Below are 13849 nucleotides of genomic sequence, written 5' to 3'. Positions count from 1 at the left end.
GGCACTATAATTTCCAATATCCCGACATAATTTTGGTTACACCAGGCTTATATTCTGCGAAAGAAGGGTTGTGGCAAGTGCAATGTGTGACAGAATTTTCGCGTTCCTGGCCTAGTTAGAAATGTTGCAAAAGGCTACTGAACCCTCATTTCCCCCCCTCATTTTCATGCGTCATACGACGTTCGTATACTTGGTTTCTGTCGTCCTCGGCGAACTGAACAAGGCCATTCACTTATATTTGGAGAAAATAAGGGGTACGTTATGATATAGTTCAAATTGTGCTGAAGAGTTACGGCATTTGCCGCAAAATTATGTCGCAAAATTAGCTTTATAAGCGCCGTATCAAACACCATTCGCATAGCGCATCTAAGATGGGACCAAGAGACGCAGAAACGCCCACCCACCCACGCCGTTTGTGTTCCTTTCTGTTTTACAAACAACGCATAATTTATCCCGCTGCCCCTGGGACAAGTAATAACGCAACCGAGCTCGAATTCCGATGAAAATGTAGGAAGGAAGGGGGTGGGGCGGAGCGACACCATGAATTGTGTGTTGCCTGTGCAGAAATTCTGCAAGAAGCGCCCGAAAGCGTTATGTGCCGCCAAGGTTTACCACGGACCAGCCACATACGGCCAACATATTCAGGTATGCGGTTTGATTACAGGCAACCGAAATTCTTATCGCCAACTGAACAAACAAACAAAAAGACAGGTTCGCTCGAAATTAGGCTACTATTCTGCAAGATCGCACAAGTCTGGTACATCTTTTTTTTCGCTGTTTTCCTATCAGGAAATTTCATTTGCAACGCGAGCGTACACAAGATTCCGTATGTGAAGCATCTCGTGTGTTGCGGTGAAACATCGTGATAGCAAGAGGGGGGGGATCTGGCACGCATGGGTAACATGCACGACAAAGGGAAACCGAAGGCTTGAGCTCGCCGCACAGCGGCGTTTTTTTCCCTCCTTTATGAGTTGATCCCGCTAAGCGGTTGCATTGTGCCAACAGAAAACACACTGTTATTAAATACAGTTTTCGTTAGTGCAACAAATCCAGTGGGTTGCGCTGTCGCACACATGGGGCAGCACCAACGTGCGGAGACCGTATAGATGGAGAAACGGGCTGAGACATACCACGTACCTAGAGCGCACAGCTAACTACCGTGACCGCTGGATGAATAATGCATTTTGTTATGCTATTAAAAAAAAGCGGTTGCAATAAATTGTCTTCATTGGCTACTAGAGGGCCGCTATGCAGCATAAACCACATCTGCTGCAGTGACGTAAGCTTCTGCTGCACCGCTGGAAAAGTTCCATTCTCTCGAAGGAACGCCCCTGTGCAGCGCAAACTTCCACTCCAAGTGTGCGGGGCTTAGTTGGAAAGCGCAGTAGGAAGAACTACGTGGCAGCGCGGCGAAAGCCACGCGTCCGTGTCTCCTATGGAGGTCTTGTACAGGAAAAACACTGTTAGCGCATGAAGTGCCCATCAGACTAAGGTGTGTATTGCAGTCAAGATGTACTGCAGATCAATGACAGTGGGTGGAACAGTGACGCGATTTTGAAAAAACTTTTTTTTTCCTTGCGTAAAAAGTACTTTCACTGAACTCCCCTACACAAATATTACGGTTACTACTGTCTAATGAACTGTCGTTGGTATTTTTAGGTGGCCCACAGGCAATGTGGCATTTGCAGCGGTGCACACGACAAAAGTGTCATTTTCTCAAATTCGGCAGAATTTCCCCTCCCTATTGGGTTTAACGCATGCCAAAGCAATTTTATCGAATTACTCAAGTTTAAGACTGCCAATATTAGATATTAAAGTGACAGTGAACAAAAATATATGGTCTGTATACATTATACCTGCCCAAGTTGCAGTAGACTTGCCCCAAGTTTTTGATTCAACAATAAGTAGAGCAAAAAAAAAAATGATGGCCAATAATGAGGGGCGCACATACGATGTACTTTCCCTAAAGTATCCAAAATATTTTTGGTACTCGTGAAATTAGGTGTAATATATTGCAAAAAAAGGTGTTGTACACCGTGTCTTTCTTTGCATTGTGAGATTTCAATGGCGCTGAGGAAGACAAGCCTCTTTTTCCCACCAGGTACATTATTCAAATGCACATCACTAAGGGTAGCATTTGGGCACAACTTGTTAAACACACATTGGAGGAGGTCGACTTCACGGCTGGTGGATTTGGCTTGAAATTATCCTTTTGCGCCGACATAAAAAAACAGCAGGGAATATTCCAGCTGGGATTGGCAAGCGGGTACTTAACTGTTAGAGCCATGCTCGCTGGTTGCTGACTTCTTCAAAGAAGCCGGATGAGCAAATTTATATAAATTTTTCTGTGGTGAGTGGTTTTTGCTCGCCATGTTTCATCACGGCATGATCACGCGCCACTTTTGACCACCTTAACGGTGGTCAAATTTTCTGAAGCTCTGCAAGGTTTCAGTTGATCTTGTCGGATGCTGTCTGTTCACATATCGCATTGAAATTGGTAATCTAGCTGCACAATTTTACGCGCGTTTGTCCAACCAAGTTTCAGAATTTAGAAACAAATAAAGCTCGTCTCTTTGCGGTTTTGGTAGCTCACTCAGGTACGCAGGCCAAGAATAAGGGTTGTCAACTGGAGAATACGTGTGTTTGGCGCATTCACTGTACCCTAATACAAAAGACAGACGCTGCCGCCATTGGAGTTCTTACTGGGGTCACCATTGTGGTTAGGCACGTGAGCGCTCACCAGCCAAGCGACAATTATGTGGCGAAGGCCAATTTGAGGATTGGAATGAGAAACGCTTGGAACCACTGAAGTGTACCGGTGTCGTCAAGTACCTTCGGTCGGGAACGAATTGACCAAAAAATTGAACTAATAGCAGTTAAGCTAACGGAAGTCTACTAGCTGTGCTTAATTCTTTTCCTGCTGCTTATGTGAGCTAAAAATTTTCACGCCGAGTTTTGTTTCTTCTGATATGCGCAGTTTATGTAGGCTGTGAGGAAATTTGTGTTGAATAACCAGTTGCCCTATTTTGATTCTTTTGTAAATAATGATTTTTTTATTGCGAAAGTTATGTGAAATCTGTAAAAGTAAAGAAATTTCGAAAAGGAGAATTTGGTGGACACACTCTGCGTGCAACCTCCCAAATCTGGCATGGCGCCGAAAAGACTTCGCGGAGAATTCGCGATAGGAAAATTTTGAAGTGCCCATACGAAAAAAAAAAATAACTTGCGCGACCTTCAAGATTCACAAACGAACCTCGCGCGAAGCTGTCGTTCCGACTTGCCTCCGCATCAAGGCGACTAGCTTAGTTCACCAATGCTACGCGGGTGCCTAATATAATTAATAAAAATAAGAAAGGCTCAGTATAATTATTTGCAAGAACTATTAAGCCAGAAAGTTAATGTTTCGCCACAGCGTGCTTTGTATAGCTGTGTGTTTTGTATGCGGCGGCCGCGGCAGGGGTCGAACTCACGACCTCGAACTCATATGCGCAAGGCCATAGTCACTGGGCTACCGCGACATATTGTACGAGCTGTTCGAAGGCAAGTGGTCAGTGGTTTCAGGTTTACAGCGCACAGGCGATCAACGCACTGTGGAAAAAACCCGATTCTTGAGCCAAAGCTATACAGGCGTGTGTGCTACTGTGCAGCCGTCGTGAGTGAACGCTGAGCGCAGCGGCAGATGAAAGAGTGCGCGAAGAAGAAAGTGGAGGAGGATGGGAGAGGAGACGGCCTGTAAAACCCCTTAAACTTAGTAAAGTAGTGACACTCTCCTCCTCCGCCTTCACTCTTCCCCGTTTCTCCTCTTTTTCATGCTCCCTCCTCGAGCGTGGCGCCGCCTACACTGCTCGAGCGTAGCAACGGCGCCAACATGCGCTCCTCGCCACTCCGTAGACGCTTCTCGAGCAAAAATGGCGCTGATGCACGGCGCGAGGGCCCACGTGATGTCATTAGGCCAATAGCGACGCGGCGTCGGCCTCGGCCAGAGCGCGCGAGGAGGAGGCGGCATTCTTCAAAGCGTGGCAGTACTTCACGAAGTTTAAGGGGCTTTAACGGCCTGCGTATGCGTTGAGTTGCCGACGGCCACGACAACTTCAGCCGCGTGGGCGATTTCATCTGCGCTTCCGAGGGGGTGGGGAGGGCAGGGTGACGCGAGGTGGGGAGGATAGGTGTTCTGTCGGGGAGGGCTACACCAACACCCTCTAGGAGGTGTTGGCTACGCTCGTCCGCGACGACAGCTGCTGAGGTCAGTCCACGCTACCAGCGTTTGTGACTGGAATCACTGCTCCTGCTAAGGGCGATGGCAAGCGGCTACGAGTATGATGTGACGCTCCCTTGGGTGTTGTCGCCGCTGACACTGGTGGCAAGATTTCCTCGCGACGAATGGCCCGCTCTCGTCGCTGGTAGAACGAAAGCGTGCGAAGAAAAGCGTAGTTCCGCGCAGGATGGACTGTGCCGCGACGATGGCTACGATATGACGCCACAGTAGCGCGCGCCGTCTGTATGGAAACAAAGCGCTGCATGTGCCGCATGGCTACGTGACTGCTGTGAAGCGCGCCCACACGTCACCCACGCGCTGCCTTTCGCGATCTCCCCACTAGCGAAGCAGTCGCGCCCCACTTAGCTCCGTTTGCAATGTGCAATAAATCGTGCACCTATATAATCATAATATAAAATACTGACACGCGAAATGAAAACACGTGTGGAGCCGCGTTGAAATTTCGGAGTAGGGGGTATCGCAATCGTCGATCGGACCAGCACCCTTTCAGTTATTTCAAGACGTCTTCCCCTTCGCGCCCAGATAACATGGATAGATATATGGGCGCCGATGACCTGCCTGTCTATAGGCTGTGCTACAGTGTAGTTATGCACGGCCAGTTCATGTGCCTCGAGTGGTGCCTGTCGCCAAACGGCTTTGATTTCTGACTGCGCTCGGTCTTTCTCTCTAGGCGGTCATGACCTACAGTGGCAGAGCATCTGCCTCATATGCGGTAAGTACATGGTTCGAATCGTGCTGCTGCCGAAAGCCCACCGGTAAAGTTGTCCCCCGACCTGCACGGTGCTCAGTTTGTAAAGAAATGAAAAGCTGAGCTACTTAGTAACTATTCAATATGCAGTGACTGCGCAGAGCAGGGCAAAAGTAAGCCACACCATGACGCCTGTTTGTGGTTATCACATGGCTTTCCCCCACCACTTCCGCAATCTGTATTGAACAGTTAATACATGCTGCAGTGACGTAGCCCGAATTTTTTTTAGAGAAGGGCGCACACTTGAGTAGGAAAGGGGGGTAGGGTTGGGCAGGCCGTGCGACTAACACAGAAATTTGGGGGGGGGGGGCACGTGCCGAAATGTGCCCACCTCCCTCCCCCCTGGCGACTCCACTGACGTAATACCAGGGTAAGGGTTCGAATCTCTGAAGGGGCCCCAGAAGATTCCCTGTCGCTTGTCTCTCGAAGCCACTTTCTCCACTACAACTGGCCCTTCCATCTTACACGCCGTGGTTGCTCAGTGGCTATGGTGTTCGGTTGCTGAGCACGAGGTCGCGGGATCGAATCCTGGCCACGGCGGCCGCATTTCGATGGGGTCGAAATGCGAAAACACCCGTGTACTTAGACTTAGGTGCACGTTAAAGAACCCCTGGTGGTCGAAATTTCCGGAGTCCCCCATTACGGGGTGCCTCATAATCAGAAAGTGGTTTTGGCACGTAAAACCCCATGGCATGGCATGGTAAGAACTTTATTTTGGTCCACAGAAACTAGGGCCTGAGGGCACAAGCCCCAGGCTAAGTCGGTGGCTCCGCCCACGTAGGCACCGGTAGGCCAAAGGCTTTCCCGATGTCGTGAGCTCTCCGGACGGCCAGCAGTTTAATTTTTTTTAACGCTTGCATCTTGTTCTTTTAGAGAATTGGGGGCGGTTTCATGGGACATCGTCAAAGTTTGCCGCATAAATGAGTTCGCCATTTCCTCAGCTCTGAGTGGTTCGCAGGTCGACCACGCGCCTTCCGTGATTGGCTCTAAGCGGGAGCGGGGAGGAACTTGATATTGTCTGGTGTAGGACCGCCAGATAGGCATACGCGAGGGGAAATACGGGAGAATGCTGCAGTGGATGGGGCCAATGCACCCACTTTCGAGGTTGTCAGTGGTCATTTTTCTGGAATTTATTGTCTCAGGCAACGTCGACGCAATTTTATATCATAGGACGGAAATTATTCTCAAATTAAAAGCGACAAGGTGATTTTTTAAAGCTTTCTCTAAGACAAGTGGGCGCTGAAAAAGGTCTCGGCGCATGATCGTGCATGGTGGCGCACCTTACCCGCAGCAGAATCGGAAATTGATGCAAGGGAAAGTGGCTTGTTTATTATACATAGATATATAATAAAAGAGAAATGAAGAAAATGGCTGGTCGCGCCCTGTTCTTCAGTGTGCCTATTTCTGCTCTATGTTTTCGTGCGCACGAAGCAGGCCTTTCGAGGAGGAAGCGGGAGCGGCGACGAGGTCCCCGTGCATGAAGCGGGCTCGAGCAGCAGAAGAAGAAGAGCTCCACGATCCCACGAGGGTTCGCGCTCATCGCTATCTCGGAGAAGCACAACGACGCCGGTCCAGAAGGCAGCAGCGCATGCGGCAGGTCTGCAGGCTCTCTGCTTCGCGTCTGCTGGACTCGGTCTTCCGACATGAGCGAGACCGCGCCCTCGGAAGCGCAACGCGAGTTGTGCACTTCGCAACAAGGAGTCAGCCTTCTGACGGGCTTCACGACCGCCGCGACGCACAAGGCGATCCAGGAGGACATCTACGTCATCCTGGGCCACGGCGCCTTCCAGCGTCGCGTCCTTTTCACCGGCATGCTGTCCGTGGCGGTGCTGCTGCTCCACGCGCTGGCCGACCAGCTCGTCGCGCGCGAATTCCGCCACTGGTGCGCTCCGCCCTACGAGCTGAACGACCTGTCCACGGACGCCTGGAAGAACGCGGCCATACCGCTGGGTCCCGACGGCGAGCCCAGCCAGTGCGACGTCTACGACCCGCCGTTATCGGTGAGTGTGTATCTATGGCTGCTAATCGATTCGCAATCGATTTGGTTAGCGATTTGGGTTTTTCTTCTGTACAGTTTGGTAATCGACCATAAACGGTGGTCTGCGAGCGGGGTTGTAAGGGCGGCGGCACGCGGTGGACGCGACGTAGACAATCTGGGGGCGATAGACCCTTGTTAATGGCACCCCCCCCCCCCACCCCTTTCAATGTGGTTTGCGACAGTTATCTGACCTGCACGAGCTAATTGGGTTTAACTGCATTTATTGTAATTTGCGTTATCTTTATGACTACTTTGTTGTTTAACGCTACGTAAGCCTGCGACGACTCCCTCCGCACCTTTTTCCCGTTTATTTTCACGGATTCCAATCATTTCGTGCTGGTCTCATGCACGAGTCACCAGTTAGCGCCCCTAAAGGATTTTCAGCGTAAGCGCGTGTTGGAAGTCTGGCTCCCTTTATGAAGTCTGGTTAGGTGGAGACCTTCGCATTCCATTACAATGTGCCAAGTGGCCATTCTTTTCATGCAGCAGGAACAAGTCTAACCCTATTCCTAGTAGTTTGCTCCTACATGACCTTGTACTCAGGTGGCCATTTCAGGCTTCAAAAAGAAAGACACCACCTTTAGCTTTGTCAACAAATTTTCTTTGCTGATTTATACAGGTCTGCCGTGCTTGTAAATACCTCACGTTCTGTACAGTTTCCCTCATCCTTTGCGTCCTATTAACTATCTTTATTTCTTGCTACTTTCTTGTTAATGCTTCGAAGTTCTCTACTTGTTTGCCCAATTACCCTGTCTTTGGTCGCCAGCTTTCTTAATCGCTAGTTCCATCACGATGTTGAGAAACACATTTGTACACTCTAGCTACCCAATCTTTATCTGCGTTCTCGTGTTTTTTTTCAAAACCATTTCTGCACTGTGCTTCTCTGACTCCATAAGAGGCCCAACCCATATGTCACCCGGCACTGCCTCAAATGTCGAGGATGGCAGAAAACTAGGACGGGTACGTGACGAAATTAATAAACTTGCAGGGGCAAGTTGTAATCAGCTAGTGCAAGACAGCGGTAACGGAAGATCGCGGAGGGAGGCCTTCGTCATGCAGTAAACATAAACAGGCTACTGATGATGATGATAATGATGATGACTGCTTCATTTGCGGTTTTAGCGCAGGCGCCCCACGCCAATTAGCCCACCGCCCTTTGCTTAACTCCCTAGCCGACAAAATTATTGATTTTAAGCACAGGATGGTCTTACAAACGTTATTATTGCTGGTACCGTTTTAGCGTACGTCCGTACGCTTATTACCGTTTGCGGTTTACCAGAATACTGGAGAGGTCTACGTCAACAACGTTGATAGCGATATCTCGTGATGCATAGTTTAACCAGAGAACGCACAAAGCTCATAGTGCAATGATCAACCATCGATATAATTGTTAATATGCAGTCGGTACGGTGATTTTACAGCGAAGCTGTATACCTCTACCGTCGAAGGAAATTTTCGTGTCGTTGTGGTAAGCAATAAACTCTTCATACGTGGGCCGATCCCGGAGATAGTGCAATGCCGGCCGACCCGCGGCGGAGGTGAAGCAGGTGTTAAGCACTCCTGATACATGAGCCGATCCCGAAGATAGTGAAATGCCGGGCCGACCCGCGGTGGAGGTGAAGCAGGCGTTAAGCACTCCTCATACGTGGGCCGATCCCGAGGATAGTACAATGCCGGGCCGATCCGCGGTGGAGGTGAAGCAGGCGTTAAGCACTCCTCATACGTGGGCCGATCCCGAAAATAGTGCAATGCCGGGCCGATCGCGGTGGACTTGAAGCAGGCGTTAAGCACTTCTCATACGTGGGCTGATCCCGAAAATAGTGCAATGCCGGGCTGACCCCCGGCGGAGGTGAAGCAGGCGTTAAGCACTTCCCATACGTGGGCCGATCCCGAAGATGGTGCAATACCGGCCCGATCCACGGCGGAGGTGAAGCAAGCGTTAAACACTCCTCATACGTGGGCCGATCCCGATGATAGTGGAATGCCGGGCCGACCCGCGGCGGAGGTGCAGTTCGCCATTAAGGGGCCCACATACACAGCTTCGGTGGTCATCCTTCTTCAAAGAGTGGAAGCGCGCTGAGATTTTCCTCTTCGACGAGAACACACGCCCACAGAAAAAATGTTTCAAATGAATTGTGGCTGGACTAATAGCGACAAGACGTAGCCACCCACTTTGCTATAGCTGTTCACGGCTGCGGTAACCCAGTAACTTGTAAACCCCTTGGATCAAGTTTCTCATTACAAATCTGAATGAATAAGTGAGACTCACTTGAACACATAAATTGCGCAAACGCGTTACATTATTTCCTTTCGGCGAAGTCCTAAATGCGATGACAACAGATTGTTAAATCACAGTCACATCCATGTTCGAAACATGCAGCAGCATTCGGAAACGATTCATAGCTGACAAACACAAAAGCACGGGGGTTGGGTTTTATAACGACCGCTTTCTCCCAACCAATTCTTCTCGTCATGGCTCGAGCAGATTGCCGCGTAATCTTCTTGGAAAGATTTGTTAAAAAAACTCAGCGCGATGGAACCACACGTGATTAACATCGTTTGCCGTAGGTACGAAATATCATAGTTTCAAAGTAAATATGAATGGCATTTTATGTTGTGGAACTCCATGGAGCTTTTACTGCATTGTTCACAGGATTACATATTTAAGGTGGCGGTCCCAATACGGCTGCGTGCGCTTGGAATTTAGGCAATGTTCGCGGCCGGAGTATGCTTTCTGCACGCACTATCAAGATTTGAGCACTTTTGTATATATGTAGAAAGCTTACTTTCTGCGCTTTCGAATGGCTTTCTAGAGGAAGCTCTTAATTTTATCACCAGATGAAGGTTTGAGTCTTGTGTACGCGTGATTCATTAAGTGAAAATGCGTTTCAGTATCGCAAATGTGGATGCTTGATGGTATTTCATCTTCCGAACAAGGAGCGCCAAATAACAGACAGAGCTGTGGTGCTCAGCTCATTATGTTTTTCCGCGCTCTTGGTTTTATAAGTGCTCTAGGATATTTACGCAATCTCAAGGCAGTTAGTATTATGAAACCTCATTCTCTAAACGACTTCGCTAAGAGAACGAGCCGCAATACTCATATTTGTGTTTTTTCTGACCGAACACTTTCTTTGTATACATTAGTAAAGAGCCTCTTGTGCCTTTGGTGCGTTGAACACAAACACATAGAAACTCTCATGCCTCAAGCTGCACTTGAGCAATTGTAATCCAATAAGCATTATCGGGATCGTCCGTCCGATGCCATTGATTGCACTGCCTCAGAGATCGGTCCCCTTTATTTTGCTTCGGTACTAAGAAGAAAGACCGCTGAATGACAGGTGTAATGCAATCCTCCTTCAGCCCTCCCAATGTGTGAAGAAAAGTTCCATACGGATAAAGATTGATTTTTTTTTTACAACCGCAGAAAGGCGCCGACCAACAACGACACGTGGCACACTGTAAGAAGTGGGCGTACGACACCAGTGACACAGACGACAGCATCGTGAGCCGATGGGACTTGGTCTGCGACAGAGAATGGCTGCTTAAGCTCTCCAAGACCGTGTACGTGATGGGTGCCGTGCTGTTTGTGCCGGCGGCTGGACTCTTGGCGGACAGGTTCGGACGCCGGCCCGCCATCGTGGGAAACTCCGTGGGTGCCCTGGTGTTCAGCGTGGGAGCCTTCATATCGGAGAGGTTCACCATGTTTGTCGTCAGTCGGTTCTTCGTGTCGGCCTGCACCTGCTCGGCGCAGGTGCTAGTGTTCATCCTGCTGTACGAGGTGACAGGCAACGAGCAGCGCGCCCTCTACGGACTGTTGGACACGGCCGTGGGAACCACGCTGCTCGGGCTTTCAATCCACCTGCTGTCCGCTCTCGAGCCGCAGTGGTACCAGGCTCACGGCATCTTGATCCTACCCACGGCCATGCTAACCTTCTGGTGCTACTTGATCGAGGAATCGCCCAGCTGGCTCCTGGCGACGTGGAACGCACGGCACGCCGATGAGGTAATCTTGCTGTCTGCCGCTTTGAACGGCGTAGACATAGACAAGGCGCGCGCCTCGTTGAAGGCCCTCAGGAAGCAGATATCGAAAAACGAACGGATGGCGGCCACCACCATGACGACCAAGGCCGACGGCTACATCCAGTCGGTCCTGTTTCGGCGGCGCATGGTGGCCGTGCTCCTGTCGTGGTTCAGCGTCAACTTCACCTACTACGGACACGTACTCCGCGCCGTCACCAGCAACCACCTGTGGCACGTCGCGCAAGCGGTCACGCAAGCCGGCCTCTACTACGCCGTGTGGCGCATTCTGCACAGTCACGGCCAGCGCGAGACGCTCTCCGTTTTGCTCGCTGTGCTCTGCCTCCTCACGGCGCTCAAGGGTAGCGTGCTGCTGCTCGACGCCAACTCGCTCGCCACCCTGATGGAAGCGCTCGTGGAGAGCGTCTCTTCGGCGGCGCTCAGCCTCAACTACGGTTACACCGCCGACGTTTTTCCCACAATCAGCCGGAGCCTGGGCCTGTGCATCGCGTACGCGTTCGGGCGCCTCGGAGTGCTGGCGGTCATCACTCTCTCGCAAGTGGCCGGCAGCGAAGGCGACGCCGCCATAAGCCTCATAATGATGATCTTCGTGCTGCTGAGCGTAATGGCCATCCAGTCTCTGCCGGAGGCCTTCGTGGAGAAGGGCAAGGAGCAGCAGCCAAGGTCATCGATGAGCGAGACTGAACGCAAGGCGGTCATCCAGGCGTCCCTGTCACGCATGACTCCGCTGACTCCGCCCAGACATGACAGGCGTTCTCACAGGAAGTCGAGGACGTCTGCCAGGCCATCAATGTCTAGCGTGTCGCCGCGTGACAAATGCAAGACTTCGGGGCGCTCCGAAAGCGTCGAGGAACCCTGACTGCGAGAACGTGTTGAGCAATGTTCTTAGATTCTGAGACGCCCACGACGTGGACGCTCCACACTGTGTTTTGCTAAATATATAATTATTATTGACAATTGTTCAGTCATTAATGCAAATCTTTTTTCTGAGAGAGTTAACGTTTCAGTACACGTATATGCTTTCATTCGATGTATCACCTGTGCGCTATCCGCAATGTACGCTATTAGTGCCCCAGCACTCGCTCAACTCACGAGTTTACCGAATGGTTGGCTCGACGCTTCGAAGCAGCATTGCGTGGAAGGTTGACAAGGATGCAAAACGGACGATCCTTCATCCTTAAAGGCTAGTCTATTGTTCTGCGTCCAATGTATGTCACGCGCTGGTGTTTCACCGTGTCCGAGGACAACTGTCGGTGACGACGAACACGAAATGCAAAGCTCTCCCATTGCTCGATGCGAATGTCCAAAGACTGTAGGCACACCACCGGAATTGGTAATACATGCCGTAATAACACGGACGCTGGGAGATGGGAAAACTAGCCAACTGGCAATGCTTCATTCAGTCCTACTTGTACACGGCTATGCTTCAGCGGTCTTGCTCTGCGTCTTCGTGTGCAGTTCCGATTTTGCGTGTCACACGACGCAAGACACGCAGCACGCGAAACTAGCGATAAACATTTCCGAACTGAGCACCACTCCGTGTTTTCTGCTTTTCTGTTTGGCCGACTGCGGTCACCGTTCAAGACTAGCGCGTTCATTTGCTGGTGTTCCGACCTTTGCGGTAGCTTTGTTTGACACTTTATCCGGCGAGCGTCCGCTGCCCAACTTTCAACTTGCTTTGACATTTTGACAACGCTCATCTGCAACGGTGACCTATTCCACAGCAAGGTCGAAAGCTGGGCCTATTGCTACATGATTGAAGCAGCGCTTCGTCTTGACTCAACATTTTTCAGAGGAACACGCACATGAGTGGGCGCTGCTACTTTTGTGTTAGGCAGGTAGCGATGGTGTATGCATCATTACAAAGGTTGACATCCTTTCTTAACAGTCAAGGTATGGCTGTCGCTTTACAGTTCGTAAAGGTGCGGCTGGTTGTTGTTAAATACGTTAACGAACGAAGCGCTATTTGTTTAGTAACTTTTCTAATGCATCGTACCTCAAAGTACTGAGAATTACTGTCGTAAGTAAGCTATGTAGTGTCGCGAGTCTCGCGGTGGTGTGCACAGCACCGGAAGGAGCCATCAGAAGTGTTTGGCAAGACTGTCCTTTACACTGGCGGGAACACAAAGTATCGAAAATGTAGACTAGACAGCATGTATAGCCATTCCTGCGCCTAACAAACGAACACGCAAATGCGACGAAATAAAATTGCCACTCCTATCTCTTCCTCTGAAATGTTATACCAGGGTCCTTCTATGCTTTCCATCTGGTCACGAAACTTCCCCGAGAGTTTCATATAGGGACAGATGGTGGCGCCAGAGGCACTGGCTGCCCTCAGTCCAGGGCTCTGCTGGCCTCTGCTGTCCGCCTTGCACGTCGCACTAGAACTAGCTGGTCTTCTCAGCGGTCGCTGGACAGCAGTTCCTCCCATTTCTCCGCACTTGGGTGTGATATGACTGGGACTACGTCAGTTTGTTGACATGCCCACGTTTTGTGGTATAACGTGGGTTTGTCATTGCACCATGGATATTTGTCCTTATATAGTGTGGGGTGCATTTCACTTAGCACGTTTAGGTTAGGGTGCGACCCTGTTTGTAGTTGTCTCCATGCGACAACTTCTTCCTTGCTAATGGACTTGTTCGGCAAGGGGTACCGCTTCTTGCTGCCTCTGTAATTGTCTGAAATGACCGAGTACTCTCGGGGTACAAGCGCGTGTTCCTCGGGGCTGTCGACGTTGGTCGCTCGGTGA

At 50.4% G+C, this 13849-nt stretch overlaps 1 protein-coding gene across 1 annotated transcript; it reads left to right on the top strand.

Moving 5' to 3' along the window:
* The first annotated feature begins 6447 nt into the window (after nucleotides 1-6447).
* LOC142576257 (solute carrier family 22 member 7-like) lies at nucleotides 6448-13555 on the top strand. Its single transcript, XM_075686299.1, has 2 exons — nucleotides 6448-7024; nucleotides 10487-13555. The coding sequence occupies exons 1-2, from the start codon at nucleotides 6668-6670 to the stop codon at nucleotides 11957-11959; spliced, it is 1830 nt and encodes a 609-aa protein (XP_075542414.1). The 5' UTR covers nucleotides 6448-6667; the 3' UTR covers nucleotides 11960-13555.
* The last annotated feature ends 294 nt before the right edge of the window (nucleotides 13556-13849 follow it).

Source organism: Dermacentor variabilis, chromosome 3 (genome assembly GCF_050947875.1).
Source record: "Dermacentor variabilis isolate Ectoservices chromosome 3, ASM5094787v1, whole genome shotgun sequence".
Classification (NCBI taxonomy): Eukaryota; Metazoa; Arthropoda; class Arachnida; order Ixodida; family Ixodidae; genus Dermacentor; species Dermacentor variabilis.
This window is presented reverse-complemented; position numbering and strand designations above follow the sequence as displayed.

Coding starts and splice junctions, on each gene's coding strand:
- LOC142576257 (XM_075686299.1), top strand. CDS start 6,668: ATGAGCGAGACCGCGCCCTCGGAAGCGCAACGCGAGTTGTGCACTTCG. Junction 7,025..10,486: donor TCTACGACCCGCCGTTATCG/GTGAGTGTGTAT, acceptor TTACAACCGCAG/AAAGGCGCCGACCAACAACG.